General features: G+C 40.7%; 4 protein-coding genes across 8 annotated transcripts in view; 2 read left to right on the forward strand and 2 right to left on the reverse strand.

The window, feature by feature from the left end:
* Positions 1–2,633: 2,633 nt before the first annotated feature.
* Positions 2,634–5,128, reverse strand: LOC109968252 (dnaJ homolog subfamily B member 9-like). The gene is made up of 4 exons (XM_020614375.1): positions 5,024–5,128; positions 4,457–4,702; positions 3,913–4,180; positions 2,634–3,824 (listed from the first exon to the last, which is right to left on the reverse strand). The coding sequence occupies exons 2-4, from the start codon at positions 4,671–4,673 to the stop codon at positions 3,713–3,715; spliced, it is 597 nt and encodes a 198-aa protein (XP_020470031.1). The 5' UTR covers positions 4,674–4,702; positions 5,024–5,128; the 3' UTR covers positions 2,634–3,712.
* A 71-nt stretch (positions 5,129–5,199) lies between these two features.
* On the forward strand, positions 5,200–8,216 carry LOC109968260 (THAP domain-containing protein 5). Of its 4 annotated transcripts, none has more exons than XM_020614404.1 (3): positions 5,200–5,267; positions 5,959–6,145; positions 6,846–8,216. In XM_020614404.1, the coding sequence occupies exons 2-3, from the start codon at positions 6,005–6,007 to the stop codon at positions 7,611–7,613; spliced, it is 909 nt and encodes a 302-aa protein (XP_020470060.1). In that variant the 5' UTR covers positions 5,200–5,267; positions 5,959–6,004; the 3' UTR covers positions 7,614–8,216. The 4 variants fall into 4 exon arrangements, with proteins under 4 accessions (XP_020470060.1, XP_020470059.1, XP_020470057.1 ...); XM_020614403.1 differs by lacking the exon at positions 5,200–5,267 and adding an exon at positions 5,292–5,473; XM_020614401.1 differs by lacking the exon at positions 5,200–5,267 and adding an exon at positions 5,486–5,705.
* Positions 8,217–9,571: 1,355 nt separating this feature from the next.
* Positions 9,572–18,795, forward strand: part of pnpla8 (patatin-like phospholipase domain containing 8) — a 12,042-nt gene continuing 2,818 nt past the window's right edge. The window contains exons 1-8 of one of the 2 annotated variants that reach the window (XM_020614398.1): positions 9,572–10,106; positions 11,209–12,316; positions 12,509–12,664; positions 12,789–12,940; positions 13,225–13,319; positions 14,359–14,530; positions 14,622–14,679; positions 15,987–16,181. In XM_020614398.1, coding sequence (XP_020470054.1) covers positions 11,384–12,316; positions 12,509–12,664; positions 12,789–12,940; positions 13,225–13,319; positions 14,359–14,530; positions 14,622–14,679; positions 15,987–16,181 — 1,761 coding nt within the window. In that variant the 5' untranslated portion in view covers positions 9,572–10,106; positions 11,209–11,383. The remainder of the gene's footprint in view (positions 10,107–11,208; positions 12,317–12,508; positions 12,665–12,788; positions 12,941–13,224; positions 13,320–14,358; positions 14,531–14,621; positions 14,680–15,986; positions 16,182–18,795) is intronic. The other variant, XM_020614399.1, reaches the window with a different exon arrangement.
* akap14 (A-kinase anchoring protein 14) lies at positions 10,117–11,167 on the reverse strand. The gene has a single exon (XM_020614400.1). The coding sequence runs from the start codon at positions 10,948–10,950 to the stop codon at positions 10,435–10,437; it is 516 nt and encodes a 171-aa protein (XP_020470056.1). The 5' UTR covers positions 10,951–11,167; the 3' UTR covers positions 10,117–10,434.

Consider the following 18,795-nt stretch of genomic DNA (forward strand, 5'->3'; position numbering starts at 1 on the left):
TGCATGAAATCAATGGCTTGGCATGTTGCCCTCACTGAGACCATTACCCAGTTAACAGATGTTGTATAGAGTCATCACAGCTTATCCCTAAATGCGTCTGTGCTTATAAATGGCGTGGTCTTATAAAGACACAAATCAGCCCTGCCATGTTTTCCTCTTTTACTGCAGCCACTTCAGCTATGTCTGCTTTCTTAATCGACAGTCATACCATGACCCACATTTATACCCCAGTGCCTTTGGTTTTTTTTTTCTTAGCTGCATTCTTCAAGGTTGCAGATTTTGTTGTGCTGTGTAGTACTGGACAGCACGAAGCTCACATCTTTTGTGAAAGTGTAGCATTATAGATTGGTAGTCAATATCTTCATCTGTGAGTAAATGTAGAATCTCACTGCCATGAGGGACACGATAAAGTGAGATGTTAAGATTTTTTTTATAAATCAGTAGTCTAGATATCCTTTAGCCCACCTAGCCCATAATGCAGCATGCTCACATGGGTTTGCAGCTACAGTTTCTACATGATGTTTGATAGTGTCTGAAGTTAGAACTTGTGTGTAATCCAGTGGCGGGCCTTCAGTGGAGACTTAACCGACTTAATTCACCTCTTAATACCACCACTGTACGTCGCAATTATAGAAACCATCAATACAAAAACGCAATATAATAAAGTTTGGCATTACAGAGAGAGAGGTATTTCGCGTACTGAGGGTGAATACCATTTTTACTAAAGCAAGAAACCCAGTTAAGACAACTCCAAAACCTCTACACTACAACCGCAACTGTGATCTCTGCGTTTCAGTTCCATCATAAGCCCTTTTCTAGTTTTGTTCTGACCAACCAATCAGAGGACGGAAAAATGCTGACATCATTGTGGGCCAGCTAGCTGGCCCTGTGAGGCGAATTTGAAATCTGATTGGTTAAAGAAACAGTCCCATTGCTAATATAGTTTAAGGTACATGGGCCAGCACTTCTGATGCTGAAGGCCCTGGGCAGATTAGATTGACATGGCAACACATAGAGGCTGAAATCTGATTGGACAAAAAATCTAACATCCACATACACGTACTGGAAGCATTGCAGCCAAGAGAAATACTACGAAATGAAGAGAACAGACTGTTGGGAATAAATTAATACAGTTTCATGGTAGAAATATTAGAATTTCGGTTGTAAATGTAGGTCAGTGCTTCTAATAGTGTTTAGGCTAGCAGAGAAGGCCTTGCTGGCCCTGACGGCCCGCCACTGGTGTAATCATATGGACTGTTTTAAGGCAAAAAGATTACACGGGTTAGTCATGTGCTGTTGCTTCTAGCAATTTTCTAGCCTTGTGAAGGGTGGAGCTCATAAATTACAGGCCAAACATAGATCTTTTGTACTTAACTCTGTGTAACATGTTGTGGAAAGTGCAGAAATGATTCTTTTCAAATAAATGTGATTTGCTAAATGCACTATGCAAATAATTTTATGAATAATTTTTTCCACACATCTGTTTGGCATGTGTAATTCAAGTCTGCAATGATTTATTTGCCCTTTAAAGCTGATACAGATGAGAGCTGTCCATACTAGCAGAATCGGTTCATTTAATCAGTCATTATGCAAAGCAGTTTAGTTTTGTTGTGTCCCCGTATACAAACAGGTCCTGACTCTCTTAGAGTGATCAATTGAATTCAGTTCAATTCAATTTATTTGTATAGCTCCAATTCACAAGAACAATCATTTTGCACTATTATAAGGAAAACCCAACAAACCCCCCTTGAGCAAGCACTTGGTCACAGTGAGGAGGAAAAACTCACTTTAATCATACTGGTTTGTGACATTCATGCATTTCAGCTGTTTGTCTTCAGTTTTAGTGAGTTGCCATTACGTCTATCTTCTGTTCAGTACTCTGTAGATTTGAAATCAGTTCACTTGTATTCTCTCATTGATCTGATCAAGTTTAGGTTTGAAGCAAAAAACATGTTAACATGTTTCCTACAGGTAGACATAATAATGATACTCCCTCTGTATGCCATACCTCATCTAGAGGCTTTCAAAAATAATTTCCTAACCCACAGTGCACATACCATTTGCTTTCACAGGTTGTTGCAGGTAGTGCTCCAAACCCTGCATTGCTATATAATGAAAGTGCACTCTCTACTTGATGTTCAACTGAACAACTTTCTAGAATATTACTTGGCTATATATAGTAAGTTATAGTACTGGGTCTCATTGTTGTCACAGGAATGCTTTGCAGTATATTTGCACTCCAATGTGTACCATGGAGTACAACAACTGCATCATTCTGTATCAGTGCAAAGCTATTGTGCTCAGTTGTACTGTTATGCAGATGTTCAACACGCCTCCCACATGCTACATCTTAGTTTGCAAGCGCAGCTTTTCAGTACCTGTGTGAATTAATAATAGAATGTGTAACTTCAGTAAGCAACGTTTTATGATGCAGTTACAACTGTGCAGTGGTAACTGTAGTACTGTTACTGAACAAAGCATCACAGGATTTCAGTTAATTCACAGACAATATTCTCGCAAACAGGTAGAAAAATATTTAAAATAGCATTACCTAAAACAATAAATTATCTAATAATAAGCAATTAATGGATGTAGTTGCCTTTCCTCTTCTATTACAAAACAAACAGTTGTTCTTGTAAATTTTTTTTATTCATTCTTCAAACATGTTACCAATCAACATTCATGGCACTCTCAATGTGCACACACAGACACACACTCACACAAAGTGCAGACATTACACAATGACAATAATGTAGCACTGTCTATGAAAGATAGGCAACATGAACAGCAAAGGTGCTAAATATTGCACATTATGATCAGTTCAGGAAACTTAACTTTTCAGACCATTCAGTTTCGCTGGCAGATCCCAGGGTTTTGTAACCATTGTGACAAATGGTTACAAAACAGCTGAGAGAGTACACAAACTTTGCCTGTGGCTACGTTTACCAGTAATTGTCATGGGACTGATGTTTTATTTTCCTACCCTGACTGAGTGAAGGTAGATTGCAAGTTTGTGGAAAGAAACTAAAATGAGGTAACAGTTGATAATGGCCAGTTTCCATATATCTCCGAATGCAAAGCTCCATTTTCATAGTAAGGTTTGAGGCAAGTGCTATAAATCCATATTTGTAAGAATTCAATGTTATTTTAGCTGTGTAACTGACTCTTTAAACCAAGAAATAAAACTGTACAAATCAGAGTACACAATGCTTAGTTCAGCATGGCTGGTTTCATATTAGAGAAGTGTTCATGTTGTAGAGACCACGGCAATGATACAGCCTACTTAGCAACAGACTGTGAATGTCACAACCCTGATGCTGAAGAAATCCTTTTGTCTCACCACTCTCAAAGGAAAAAAAGTGTTCATTTTACCCTTAGGCCACAACTGAGTATAGTAGATTGTACCATCATAAAACATGAACACAAGTAAACATATTGAACCTGGAAAGCTAAATAATTTGGAGGTATCTGAATGAACCTCTGGTTTATTACCATGCAATGAGCAATAATGTGCGAGTTATTGCTTGGAAGAAGCCATTTATCAGGCCAGCTTGGATATTTGTTCCTAAAGGAAATTACAGACAGAAAATTACAAATGCCACACAAAACCCATTTTCTATTTAGTGATAAATTAGCATTCAATTCCAAAACTAAAAGTAAGAACCTAGCAGTGTCCCAAGGTGCAGCCCTGTGTAGAGCCACGTTGTCTGTCTCAGGAGCAGTCAGTGAAGGTGGTCACCATGTTCCCTCTACGCTGGGTCACTGTCTTGCAGTGCTGCTTTGCCGAGCCCTGGAATCTGCTGTCAGCCCTGGAGCTGTGTGTGCTGTTAGGTTATTTTTTAGTTAGATAGATATTCAGAGATTTGTTGTCTAGGAATGTTTAGTGCAGACAGGTTGACTAGCTTAGGCTGTTAACTGTTAGCCTCCTGGTGGACCTGGAAGTGGGTGTCAAAGTGTGTCTTTTGGTGGGCTTGATGTTGGGAGTGGGAGTGAAAGTGGTGTTGCTGAGCAAAAAGGTCATAGTCTTTGAAGATGTCATCAAAGTTGAAGTTGAAGGACTGGAAGTGTTGTCTAAAGTTGTAGTTACCACCTCCTCTACTATGGCTCTCCCCTGGTGATGGACGATGGCCAAACTGGTCATATTCTTGCCTCCTTTTGTCATCTGATAACGTCTCATATGCTGGAAGAGACCAAGATGCATAACATCACTCACAGTCTTGGTTGCCATGACACTGCAAGTGTTTCTAAACATTTTAGCTCAATCTTTGAGCAAAGTAGTGACATGTTTAGCGTTTTATCATAAATTAGACAGAAGTGTCCTGTTTGTCCCCGTTGGAGCTCACCTATTAAACACTTGTAGTAGACAATAAACAGTAGGCTCAAACTAAGAAATGCAGTTTTGCATTTACATTTCTCCACTGCCCAACATTATAGAATGACATAATGACTCCCTCACCCTCTGCTAGTTCTCTGAATTTGGCCTCGGCGTCTGGGCCCTTGTTTCGGTCAGGATGGTACTTGAGGGCCAGCTTATGGAAAGCCTTCTTGATCTGGCGCTCGGTGGCATCTCTGGGCACCCCCAGTATGTCGTAGTAGTCTCTTTTGGCCAGGATGAACTCTGATATCAGCAGAATATGCACTGCTAGCAGCAACACGGACTGCGCTGTGGCCATACTGCTTGCTGGTTTTGGTGCCTTTGTGGCTGAGAAGAAAGTTTGACAGCTCTGTTAATGACGTTTCACACAAACCTGAGTCGCAGGAAAGCTTTTAAAACGGTTTCGAAGTTCACGATCCGGGTACTTAAGTTAAATATTCAGAGAGCAGACAAAATATTTTTATGACTTTAACGTTAATTTGCTGGTTGCTTTCAGTAGAGATGCGATGAGTAAATGAAACTGTTTTAGTAAAACAAAGGAGATACGTAGGTTAAGCCAGCTTGTTAGTGATGCTCTGTTTGTTCTAAGCTGCAGATAAACCATCTATGAAAAGTAAAGTTAATGCGTACAGGAAAAAGGGGGATTACCTGGAGACAGGATATCAAACTGCCTCAGAATACCTCTCTGAGCGGCCGATAGCTACAACTGACAACGAAACGAAAGCTATCTGTTGTTGACGAGATGCATTCCCGAGTGGTAACACCACGACTCACAACGCTATTGGTTGATTTCTCAACACAGTGACTCGGGTCCCTGTGATTGGTCGAGACAATGAGCGCGTGGAGGTGGAGAGTAGGAGATATTCCGGAAAAATACAAGCGAAGCAAGATGGTGATCCTACCTATAATTCTGTCTTTGCTAATCGATAGCTGAGTGAGAACTAAACATAATTTAGCTCACTGAATAAGAATGATGTTATGTGATATATCTGTACTATTTTGATTAATTTTTGCATTAAATATCCGAAGAATTTAAGTAATTATATTGTATTAAATCGCCTCCATGTAGTTGTGCAACTACTTTGTCTCAATGATACGGTAAGTATCTTGATCAACAAACGGCGCAAACGTCATTTCCGATAATTACAACTAGGAAGTGACGACTAATGAGCTGTTTTGTATTTTCAAACATTTAGCTACAAACGTGGGTTTGTACAGTGTTTTCATGTAGTTTCACTGCAGATATGCCACGGTACTGCGCTGTGAAAACTTGCAGAAACCGCGGGGGAGCTGTATCAAGGCAAGACAACAAGAGAATTAGCTTCTACCCGTATGTTTTTTGTTTTGTTTCTGCCGTGTCTCGTGTTGTTGTAGTTCAGCTACACGCGCTCCTTTTCTCTTAGTCCTAGCTCTTTAGTAAGCTATAGTATTTGTTACATATATAGTATAGAATGTGTGCCAGTGTTACTAGAGCGTGATGATACAAGGGGAGAAGGTGTGAATGTGGAGTAACGGTAATGATAACTATGAAACATTGACCAGTTTCAAACCCTTAATTTTACGTTTCCCTCTTCCACCAAAAGGTTTCCTTTGTATGACAAGCCCAGGCTTCAGAAATGGGTGGACAACATGAAACGGGAGGAATGGACCCCAAGTCGGCATCAGTACCTTTGCAGCGAGCACTTCACAGAGGACTGCTTCGATATTCGTTGGGGCATCCGCTACCTCAAGAACACGGCTATCCCGACCATTTTTCCTTCAGCTGAAGATGTAATTGTCTTACAGCACACAAAAAGCCTAAACTCTGCAAAAACTTTACACTCCATGCCTTTTCTTTTTTTTTCTGCAAATAGAATAACAGCTAGTGAAAGAGCATTTTTTCACTCACTTACAAAATTTTAAAGTAAACACCAAGAAGTGTGGTTGTCCAAAGCAAAAAATTTTTGGAGTGTAGAAAACATTTTTTAAATGTTTTTTTCCCTTTGTGTTTCTTTTAACATTCTTGGCAAATGCTTTCGTTTTCGTCCGTCTTGCGCTGGTCCAAGAATTTCACCTCTAGCGGCACAATACGAATGCCCCCGGCCGTCCCTCTTAATCATGGCCCCAGTTCAGAGAGAAAACCCACAAAATAGAACCGGAGTCCTATTCCATTATTCCTAGCTGCGGTATTCAGGCGACCGTGCCTGCTTTGAACACTCTTAATTATTTCAAAGAAATCACTTCAGCTTAATATGAACTCTTGCTGAGGACAAACAGCTCCTGTTCATTTTCATAGGTAGCAAAAAGCAAGTCGACATTGAATACTGATATACTATCTGGTAGTTCATTTTGAATGGATAGTGCAAATTGCCACTATGGTTCAGGGAATTTCAGATTTTATCTGTTGCTTTTATTATAGATAGCTTGTTACAGCTTTGCGACACTGCTTGCTGGATTTCCTGTAATGAACATCTTTTATCTTTTATCTCAGGATGGTGAGAAGAAAGTGGCCACCATTAAAAGGGCCCCCAAAGCCAAACCCAGAACTGTGGATATGGATGCTGAGCCCACAGGATTTGACTCTTCCCTTCTCACTAAGAGGCCTCTCATTTTGAGCAGAACATTCAAAAAGATTCAGTCAAGTACAACAGACGACACTGTTACTGAACATACAGAGATGGTTTTTGATCTACCTCTGGTATTGGGCTCTGGCAGCTCCTGTCATGCAAATCCCTCAGAGATGCAGACTGCTGCTTGTGAGGTATCAGGTGACAGTGGCATGCCAGTGGCATCCTTCTTGGCACTATTCCCGTACAGAGAGTCTCATTCTGAAGTCCAGACCGACTCAACTGTGACTGTGTTGTGTTGTGAATCATTAGACCCTTTCTCTGATGTAGAGACAAGTGTGGATGCAGCTGTCCCCCAAGCAGCACTAGGCGAGGCTTATAGCTTTGTTCCTGTGGAAATTGTCAAAGATGGACCCACGGGCTGCTTTGTGGAGGAGAGGGGACCCAGTGAGGGAGAGCACATTTTTGCTTATGAGCACTCATACTGCCGGCCAGACACAGACAAAGAGCAGTTGTGGAGTAAGATCTTAAGTTTGCATGCAAAGATCATGGAGCTGGATCACAGGGAGGAGAGCACCGTGGCTAAAATCCATGCACTGGAGACTGAGATAGCTCACCTGAAGAAAGATGGGGCGGTTTTTAAAGAGAAGCAGAAAGTTTTAGAAGAATATATTTCATCCATATTGCTCTGATTTTGAAATGAGATTGCGGATGTGCATGTATTATAAATTACCATTGAATCACTTTTGCAGGTATGTTGCACATGCTGCTATACATACTGTACATAAGCACTAATTGTGCCTGATTTTACACAACTCAATTGATGTTTATTCTGCAACATTGCTCAGTTGTAGATCTGATAATTTTATGTCCACATGGTGGTACTGTACAGCCATCTTTATTGAAAGTGTCTCAGATGCTGGAGCATTCCTTTTCAGTGGCTTATTGCTATGCATACATACTGTATCTCTAGTTGCTATTGCTATGCTATGCACATGTCAACATTTTGTTATATGATGTGATCAATATCATATCCTAACTTAATAATGATTCTTTTGCTGTTTTTATTATGCAGTGCCATCAGCCTGTTGTCATTCATCATCTACCCTGTGTTTGACTGTTGTCTTCATATAAAAACATTACGCAGGCTACTATATGGTATGTGTCAGCTTATTTGCAGCTGCAGACCTTTTGCCTAAAATGCATGATGGTTGTATTTATCTGAGCACTAAAACATAGATGGCTTTTAACTTTTTTATAAAATAGATACAACAAAATTGGGTGTTTTTTGTGTGTTCGGGGGGCGGGGTCTCAACGGTTACCATTAGTAACACACTACACCGTCATGGCTTAAAATCCTGAAGCGCACACAAAGTCCCTCTGCTCAAGCCAGCACATGTCCAGGCCTGTCTGAAGTTTGCCAAAGACCATCTGGGTGATCCAGAGGAGGCATGGGAGAAGGTCATGTGGTCAGATGAGACCAAAATAGAACTTTTTGGTATAAACTCGCCTCAGCATTCCCTGGAGTAGCTGGAGGAAGTGTCTGGAGAGAGGGAAATCTGGAAGTCTGGGCATCTTTGCTTAGACTGCTGCCCCCTCGACCCGGTTCAGGATAAGCGGAGGAAAATGGATGGATGGATGGTATAAACTCCACTTGCTGTGTTTGGAGGAAGAAGAAGGATGAGTACAATCCCAAGAACACCATCCCAACTGTGAAGCATGGGGTGGAAACATCATACTTTGGGGGTGCTTTTCTGCAAAGGGGGCAGGACGACTGCACCGTATTGAGGATAGGACGGATGGGGCCATGTATCGTGAGATTTTGGGCAACAGCCTCCTTCCCTCAGTAAGAGCATTGAAGATGGGTCGTGGCTGGGTCTTCCAGCATGACAATGACCCCAAACACACAGCCAGGGCAACTAAGGAGTGGCTCCGTAAGAAGCATTTCAAGGTCCTGGAGTGGCCTAGCTAGTCTCCAGACCTGAACCCAATAGAAAATCTATAGAGGGAGCTGAAACTCCGTATTGCCCAGCGACAGCCCCAAAACCTGAAAGATCTGGAGAAGACCTGTGTGGAGGAGTGGGCCAAAATCCCTGCTGCAGTGTGTGCAAACCTGGTCAACAACTACAGGAAATGTCTGACCTCTGTAACTAAACAAAGGTTTCGGTACCAAATATTAAGTTCTATTTTTCTATTGTATCAAATACTTATTTCATGAAATAAAATGGAAATAAATTATTTAAAAATCTAACAATGTGATTTTCTGGATTTTTTTTTTGTAGATTCTGTCTCTCACAGTTGAGGTGTACCTACGATGAAAATTACAGATTTGTCCATTCTTTGTAAATGGGAAAACTTGAAAAATCGGCAGTGTATCAAATACTTATTTGCCCCACTGTATGTATGGACCTAACAGAAAAAGATGGGCAGCACAGTTGATGACTTGTGACAAACAAATATCTGATATATTATACTGGCAGATGACACAGACCTGCACCACAGTGACATACGGGCCCAGACAGACCAACCTTTAGTGAGCACACCGCTGGACTCCATGCAGACCATAAATGTACAACAGAGCATGGGCTTGAACACACTGGGTATGCCATAATAGTAAATGTAATTTTTATTGTCATGCATCATGTTGGATATCCCTTTTGTGCCCTGCACCTTCCTCTTCATTCCAAAGTACATTGTTGTGCATATTGTTATTTGGAAATACTTCAAAATGACAGCAGACAGGACAAACACTGACGATCCAGCTAATGTAGATTCAGTATTCTGACAATTTGCACTATCTATTCAAAATGAACTACCAGACAGTATATCAGTATTCAAAGTCGACTTGCTTGTTGCTACCTAAGAAAATGAACAGAAGCTGTTTGTCCTCAGCAAGAGTTCATATTAAGCTGAAACAAGTTATTGTTGTGTTAGTGTATTCCAAAAGCAATGCAAATAGACTGAATGCCTTTCTTTCTATTGAGGTTCACGTTTTGTCGATATCAGCGACATCTATTGGCGCAAATAAAGCATTGGCCAATAGGCAACCAGCGTCACTTCGTCTCTTCCTGTTTATTTTTTCTGAGCATCACGATCAGCAATCATAGATATGTTTTACTGTGTACCGGCAGCGTTACTCTGAATAAAGACTTTCGACTGCTTTTTAATAGTTATTGTCTCGCCAGGTAAGAAGACGACATATTGTTTATTGTGTGACATTGTGTTTAATAAACTCAAAATGCACAATTCATTTATTAGAGAAGCTAGCAGTGGCTAATCGGGTTTCGAGGTGTTTATGTGTTAGCTGTGCTTAGCAAGCCGGTTGTCAAACAACATTAACATGAGGTGTTTAGTCCTTTAAATAAGCATATTGTCGAGCATAAACTGATTTGTTTCGAAGTGGTTTGGTAATTAAAATGCAGTCATCTTGCGGGTCTTAATGCTAGTGCTTAGCTAGCATTAAGAATGCAACTTTAATATGTCAGGGGTGATGGATGGTTCCGCAGTGCTGGTTCAAAGGTCCACAGCTCCTCGGAGCAAAGTCTTGCTCTCAGTAACATCCGCCAGCCACTTTTCTCTAAACCTGGTCTTCCCTGGTGTGTGTACTAGCCTGTTTGACTCCACCACGAAGTGCACTTCCACTGGCACAGTTTCAGGTTTGACTTTAGATACGCCCACGACGAAGTAGACGCTAGCTGTTCCCTGAATTGGCTTTTGCGCACTCGGGGTGCTGAAGCGGGCCCGATAGTGGTAGAAAGTATGATAGTCCTCTTCGGCTGTGTAGAGAAAGTCCAGACTGTAGAGCCAGCGGGGCTGCACATCCCACGTCTGAATGTACTGTCCAATCTGTTTCTTTCCCACATCGACTGTGAAGTATTTGCTAGCAACCCAGTTAATGTTACTCATCTCAGTGTGAGGAGAGCTATCCTCCGGCTCCGTTGTGAGAGTGCGGCGGTATCTCTCCAGCACGGTTTTTACAAGAAGAGCTGATTCCGTTGTATAGTTCAGATTAGATGTATGCTCTTCCATCTTGTCCTTTGTCACAATAAACTGCTTGCAGGATATCAGGTAACCGAAGGATTACTTCTTATTTTGTGAAAGATGTTGTTAGCATGCGTTTTGTTGTTTGAGCAGTTTCTATAGTTACCAGAAGGCGTGGCATTAAATGGCGCCCCCTGTTGGCCTACTTTTTACTTGCAAGTTGACTCCTGCAGTATAAAAGGTCTTGTTTTCTATTTCTTGTGCAGACTGTCTTGTGAAATGATCTCCATTTAATCTTTCTTTCAGGAAGCAGTAGAAGAAGCTGTATTGACACTTTCCTTCCAAAATGGATTTAATGCAGAACACACTGTAGCCTGTGGCAGGTATCATGCCAGAACTCAGTAAAATTTTACAGACATAAAGTGTTATACATTTGTTTGATAAAGTTCTAGACTGCTATTCCCAGTGAGCCAGCAGACACATGTCACGGATCAGGACCACACTAGACAGTGTCAGCAAGGCAGTAAGCAGCACAAACCTCATCTCCAAGTTGTCACGCCTGAAGCCTAGTGGTGCTGCAGTCAACAGCACCCATGTAGAAGAAGTTCAGGTCAAAGCTGGGACCCTAACTTCTAATGACACATCTTGTGCTTCACCAGCTCAAACCACAGTGAAAGAAGGAGAAGGTAAGAAGACCATAGTGGAGGAAGAGTCAGAAAAACAACAGCAGGAAGTTTACGAAAAGCCTTTTTCTGCCACAAAGAAATCTACATCCAGTTTAGTTTCAGTGGCATTTGTGTCTACATTGAGCCCCTCCTCCACAGTGGCAAAACAAACTAAGCAGCTGTTTCACCCAGCAGCTCTTTCAACCAATATGGATGAGACTTGCAAAACTCTGACTAAGCACATCAGTGGTTATTTTGGCACAAGCGCACAAGGTCAAGAAGGAGACAAAAGGCCACCACAGCAGCACAGAGGAGGGGATGATCCTCTGTCTGAGCCTGTCATTCAGTCTGCACCTCAGCAAACTGGGGACCACATTCCTATTTCGTCTCCAGTGGCAGAAGCTAAAAGTACAGAAGCACCTACCTCCTCTGTCCCTCCCTCTCCATCAGTAGAGATACCATCTTCTGACACCCCTCAGTTCATCCCTGTGCCTACTGCCTCACCTAAAAAAGGCTTCACCCACTACCTGTCCTACCCTCGACCCAGTGTTCAGGCGTTTGTCGGCAGCTACATTGCACCGCTGGTCCCCAAATTCAGAGGTGATTCCAAAACTCTCACAGCTGTAAAAGATAAATCTTCAGCAGCTGCTATGAAGGAGCCTGCAATGGGGAAGGAAGGTGGAAAGACAGATAGTGAAGAAGAGAAAGCAGATGAAGTAAAACAACACCTGCTGTCTCAAAGAGAGAAGGTAAGATGCTCAGAATGGCTCTCATGAACACTCGAAGTCCAAATAATCATGATGTGTAAAGAATGTGTTGTCAAAATGTGTTAATTTTAGTACTTTAACTGTTTAAAACTATTAAAATAAAGCTTGTGTATTTTTTCAGATTTTTGTTATATGGTTCTAGTTTATTGTTCACTCTGTGTATTTGTCATGAAGATAATAGCCAGGGTGAGTGTAGACAACAGGACCAGAAATCTAGTGAAAGGCCTGCAGAGGGTCACTGATGTCAAACTCCTCACTACTCGAGTGGAGGAACTCAGCCATCATCTCCTTGAATTCCCAGAGACACGAGGTGTAGCCATCAAGGTAGGTGTAGGTATCATTTCTACATGTCCTACAAATGACAAGAATCTTAATGAGCAGCACAGCCTTTGAGTGTTTTTTTCAAGTGGGAAATTTAGCGTGCAGTTTGTCTCTGTGTAACTCTGACCATCAGGAAGGTGTGCTGCCCTGCCTGCTGCGTTTATGCCAGGCCAGAGATCTTCCTCTTCAGGCTGCTGTGAGAGAAGCACTGGCCCTGGTTGGCTATATCAGCCCAGTCAAAGGCAAAGGAATTCGGATACTGTCCATAGATGGGGGTGGAACAAGGTCTCTTAGCAAAACAAACTATAAATAATTTAGTTTCAGTAATATTTTCATCTAAAAAATGAAATCCTGTCCCTATTTGTGATTAATATAAAACCACCTTTTTTTACATTTGTTGTTACAAGTAGAGACTAATGTTTTTCTACCACATAGAGGAATACAAAATAACAGCTACTCTTACAGAAAAACTGCAAAGGACTACCTCTGTATGTTTATAAGAAAAAATCAAATATAATAAGCTGCAGTTTCATCAGACTAGGTTTATAAACTGTGTGACTTTGTTACAGGGGGGTGCTGGCCCTGCAGACTCTCCATAAACTGCAGAACCTGACTGGCAAACAAATCCATCAGCTGTTCGACTACATCTGTGGAGTCAGCACAGGTATGCTGTCGTCACTGTTCAGTGTCTGGAATTTCTTGTCCTTTCACTGTTGTCCAACAGCAGCCCTCACCGACCCCACATGGGAGTTTATGTTAATTTTCTATACTGTCCTTAGTGATGGTGAGATGAGGCCTCATTTCCGAAGCAGAAAACACTATTCAGTAACAATGTATTAGTTCTAATCACTTTTTGGCAAGGAGAATACAGCATTTTTCTGGTTGTACTGGATCCGTAGAGGTACTTAAATGGGTGGTTTAATACACAGAATCAATCAGTAGAATAATTGCAAAGTGGAACTTAAAAAAAAAAAAATTATATGTATAGCCCACATCAGCAATGTTAGTGTAGTTTCCAAATATAATAGGTTCTATGGAGAAAGTATATGAAATTCATTTAGTTTGCACATAGATATCCTTTTTATGAATACATGGACAACAGGGTTAAATATTTTGCTTCTGAAACTGGCTGGGTAACAACATATTATATAGCAGGTCATAATTAAAACACTGTAGCAGAAAGAAGTCGACCTCTGTCACAGGCATATGTTACTAAAACCACCTAAGTCCTGCCTATTGCACATGAGATATATAGTACATCAAGCAGACTGAAGAATGTCTGATTGCACTCTAAACTGCTACGGCTTCTTCTGGCTAAAATTGTGATCGTTCTGTTAGAAATTCCTCAAAACCTATCATTAATTGTTTACACTTTTACATTTTGATACAAAACTGTTTGATCATGACAAAAGCAGCTGTATGCAGAGCTAAACCAGCTGATGTATGTTTATAGGCTGCATGCCCACCTTCATTTGTCAATGAGTTTCTGGCAGACAGTCACTTTTTGCACAAAACTGGTAAAATGAGGTGCTGGTTGACACCTGTCACGTGACAAACTGGGAAATGACACAAACTTCAAAGCGAGGCTTTGTATGGAAATGCCCCCTCTGGCTCAACACAAGTTTTGAAGCTTCAGTTTCACTTGTAACATCACTACTGTGTCATGCTCAGTGACGTATCACACTTCATGGTCTTTGCTTTAGGTGCCATTCTGGCCTTCATGCTGGGAATTTTTCAGATCCCCTTAGAGGAGTGTGAGGAGTTGTACAGAAAGTTGGGCTCAGATGTGTTCAAACAGAATGTCATCGTTGGTACCGTCAAGATGGGATGGAGCCATGCTTTTTATGACAGCGAAATGTGGGAAAACATCCTCAAGTTAGTGTGCAGCACTCTTTTCCTCCTCCTTTTTTCATCTTATTTAATTCCTTTTCTCCCATAATCCTATGTTCTTGTGTGTTTCTTTTAGAAAACGAATGGGTGAGACGAGTATGATTGAGAGTGCCAGAGACCCCCACTGTCCTAAAGTAATTCACATTTCTTTTCTCAGCTCTACACTATATGACAAATACTGTCTTTGTGCCTCTTTAATCCTGTGAACATGTGTGCATATATACACAGTCAAACAGGTGGACACAGATTTCAAATCTTACAATTTAAGGTGTTCTCATGGTTTTATTTCATATCTTTGGTTGTTGTCTTTTGTCCTCTGAGCACTTAAGTAGGGCTGTCCCCCTAACAGTCGACCAGTCGACTGAGACACTTAAAGCCGAGCCTTTGTTTGTATTTTATTATGTTTTATTTTTTTGTCAGCCAGTGTGCATTACAATAGAAGGTAGCCCCAGACCCCATTAGTTTGTCATCATCTTCTCCTCATTTTGCCAAGCAACAATCTGCTCAGTAAGGGGGATACCCACAGTGACACTGTCCGATACATGGATGTACATTAAGGTTGTATTTATTTCGCAAATTGCAGAAGGAGGAGGAAAAGGCAACTAAACCCACTAGGACAAGCCACATAAATGTGAGATTTGTACTTTATTAGAAGGGTTTTCAAATCTCATGGAAAAGTCTATCACAACAATGTGGCTGGTTTTGCATAGCCTAATGTTGTGGGGGTCCACTTTGTTTAACCACCTCCGTTAAAGTATGATGCACAGCCGTTTACAGACTGTTTCTGCAACATACATACGTCCAAAGGGGACTAAGAAGCTAACAAAAATGTGTGTGGAAAACATTTCAGTGATGATTAATAAATAAGAGGAATCATTCACAGTGCAAGATGACACACATGAAACGCACAGTAACAACATGCACTGTGGTGAACTAACAGGAGAATGTTAAACTTGTTGGTAAACTAGGCTATAACCATGTCTCAGAAGAAAAAATTGCTTATATGAACATTGTTTCAACAGAAATACAAGCATGCTCTCTGTCTCGTTATTCCGGCAAACCATATGGCAGTCCGACATTATATATTGTAATTTTAAATAGGTCGCAATTTAAATCTTGCATCATATGCGGCTGTCTTTTATTGATTTTTAAATGCTCAGAAATATGTTCCTGTCACTCTTTTTATATTTAAATACCAATTTTTATGTGGTCTAAATCATCACTGAAATCCATGCCAGTTGATTTTCTGACAGTCTAGGCTATATATATTTAACAAAAGAAAGACAGAAAAAGAATGAACGGTCAAATACTCACACTGAAATGCTAACCGACAGTCAATTGACAAAATCCTTATGCTGGTACAGCCCTACACTTAAGGAAACAATAGTTTGTGAAACCCTTTAAAAATAGTGGACTTATATCTTCAATTCTTGTCCACCAGGTAGCAGCAGTGAGCACCATTGTGAGCAGGGGTTTGCCTCTAAAGGCCTATGTGTTCAGGAACTACAGACTCATGCCTGGAGTGAGATCCCACTACCTTGGAGACTGCAAACACAAATTGTGGCAGGCTATCAGGGCCTCCTCTGCTGCTCCAGGCTACTTCCAGGAATTTGCCCTGGGGAAAGACCTCCATCAGGTATAACATGAAACTAGAGGTTTAGTTATTTGAATTTAAATATTGAGACTTGAGGGAGAATATTCAAAATTGTTTCAGTATTAACAGAAAGTTATATTGGTGTATATTGCCAGGGTAATCAGAGAAGTCACATCTTAGGGTCCAGTTCAGTGTGACGGTGCAATTTTGTTGAAATGTTTGCTAATCAGTACACTTCCACTATGATGCTTCATTTCCTAAAGGACCAGTGCCATGGACAGAGGTACTGTGGACTGCAGTATGCTAAATGTGTTTGTGTGTGTGTGTGCGCATGTGTGCATATCAAGAATTTGTGTGAAAATTGTTTTGCTGTTTCAAACCCGCAATCTTGAGGCGGTCGCTTAATTGGCTCATTCTGTCTTCTGGAGTCCTTTGGCCAAGTCTGTGCCCCTCAAATGTCAAAGGCCTTGATGCCTTTGTGACTGCTGTACTGGAGGGACATGGAAAGAGCTTTTGATTCCTCCATAAAAGAGAATATCCATCACGGCTCCTCTCTGTCACCACCGTCTGAAAGGATATTTGAGGTGGTCCAAAATGGGAAAAATACATATGTGTGTCAGTCAGTGTTGATAATGGCCTAGTTGATGTGAGCAGAATTTAATACTGAACGTTTAACTAATGCCATAATGCATTAGGTAATGGATGTTAGCTCCTTTTCCCTTTGCCTCACAGAGACAGACAGAAAAGGGTGAGTGAAAGAGTAGGAGGTAAGCAAATGAAAATCAGACTGTTAAAGTTCATGTGCTGTTGCAGTGAGTATAATTTTGGATAAAAGCATTGGACAAATGACCACAGTGTAAGTAGCATTACTTTCTACTGCTATGTGTTTTTAAACTGCTTGGGTGTGCCTTTTGAGGGCTGTCCAAATAGTTGTTTTAATTTATTTTATGAAGTGATAATTATTATGTCAGATATCATGAGATTGTCTTTACTGGCAGCAATTATGCCAAGGCTTAGCCTCATTTTGATAACCTACTTAAGTAAATTTAGACTTGTCCCTCATTCTAAGAAGTTTTGATCTCCCCTGCCATTTCCTAATGCAGGAATCCCAGTAGCTGGCCCTTTGCCATGTTTTAGTCATTAACAACCTAATATCCAATCCCATTGTGTGTATTTACCTTGATTCTCCTAGGCACTTAAAATTAAAACAAACAACTGTTGTTTTGTTTGTTTGTTTTTTCTCTCCCTGAAAAGCTTTTTTGGAAATTAATTTAGCAAAACAGCTAATGTAACCTTTAGTCCCAGAAAGCCATGTTTGCTAGTTTTTCTATTTGTGTTACAAAACAAATATCTGATCATATTATGTGACAAGTAAGCAGAAATTCAATCTAATATGATCTCTGCATTCGTGTCCCAAGGATTCGGCGATGACAGCAGAGATGGAAAGATGGAATGTGAAAGAGCTATATGCCCATGTGTTGTTTTTCTTACATTCCTCTTGGAGCAACATGGTGTTTCGACAGTTTGAGCTACCACCCACTAGTCTCACTCCTACTCTAGTTCTCAGCACTAGCAGTGGTATTTCTCAAGAGAAGTCTGCCATTGCAGGGCATCAGAAATATATCTGTTATGCACACACAAACACATTGGAGAGAGGTGCATTTATAGAGTTAGTGTCAAGTTAAAGCTGAAATATTTGTCCCTGACTTGCTGGTATTTATTATAGCAGTCAGTTTTTAATTACACCATCCAGTATGGCACAATGATTTCTCTGCATTTGGATGTTGAATTATATCAGCATTGTATTTATGTGTTGCAATTATAGCCATTCATTCAGTTAGGTGAGGCCCTGGGGTGAGAAGTTGAAGGTCAGTGCTGGGGAGCAGTTCTGAAATTAACCCGCTGTCTCAGGAGTGCAATGTCCCTTCCATTGTTTCAGTAGCTTACACCTGTTTTATGATTGCTTTACAATTAGGTTACGAAAGATTTCTGTTATTCTGTACTGTGCCTTGATGTTACCAAGGCAGCAGAGTGCACAGATGTTTGAATCTGAAGTCTTTTAGAACAAAATGTAAAGACTAAGCAGATATTTTCTTTAGAAAAGGAAAAGTGTCATTTTTATTTCCCTATGTTCATAAAATCACTTTAAAAAGATACAGGGTAACTAACAGAGTGTTTCTGGTACATTTCTTCTGTTTCTGAAAGTCATTAGCACCTGTTTTTATTTGTGTTTTCTCCTCTGGTTGCTGTTGATTGACATCTTCCAGTGGCACTTAGTGGTTGAAGAAGGATTTAGGCTTTTAGTTACTTTTTTTTTACTGCCCACTCCCCTGTAGAGGTGTAGAAATAACATTTTACCCTTGCTCAGCTAGGGAGGGTTATGTGCCACAATCTCCACTTCTATTAATCCAAGCCAAAAGCACTTGAGTGGTTGGAATAGGTCCAGAACTGGATTTAGAGAAAGACTGAAAAAGAAAAGGGGCACTAAGTCGGTCTAAGCATCCATTCAGCTTGATTGTCCCTTTTATCTTAATCTCGTTGGCATCATTTCAGTCAGAAACTGGTCAATCTGGTGACATTGTTTAGTGAAAGACAGTAGCACATGCGTAATAAGAAAAACCATAATTAATAATCCATCCATCCATCTATTTTCCTC

Source organism: Monopterus albus, unplaced genomic scaffold (assembly GCF_001952655.1).
Source record: "Monopterus albus unplaced genomic scaffold, M_albus_1.0 scaffold145.1, whole genome shotgun sequence".
NCBI lineage: Eukaryota > Metazoa > Chordata > Actinopteri > Synbranchiformes > Synbranchidae > Monopterus > Monopterus albus.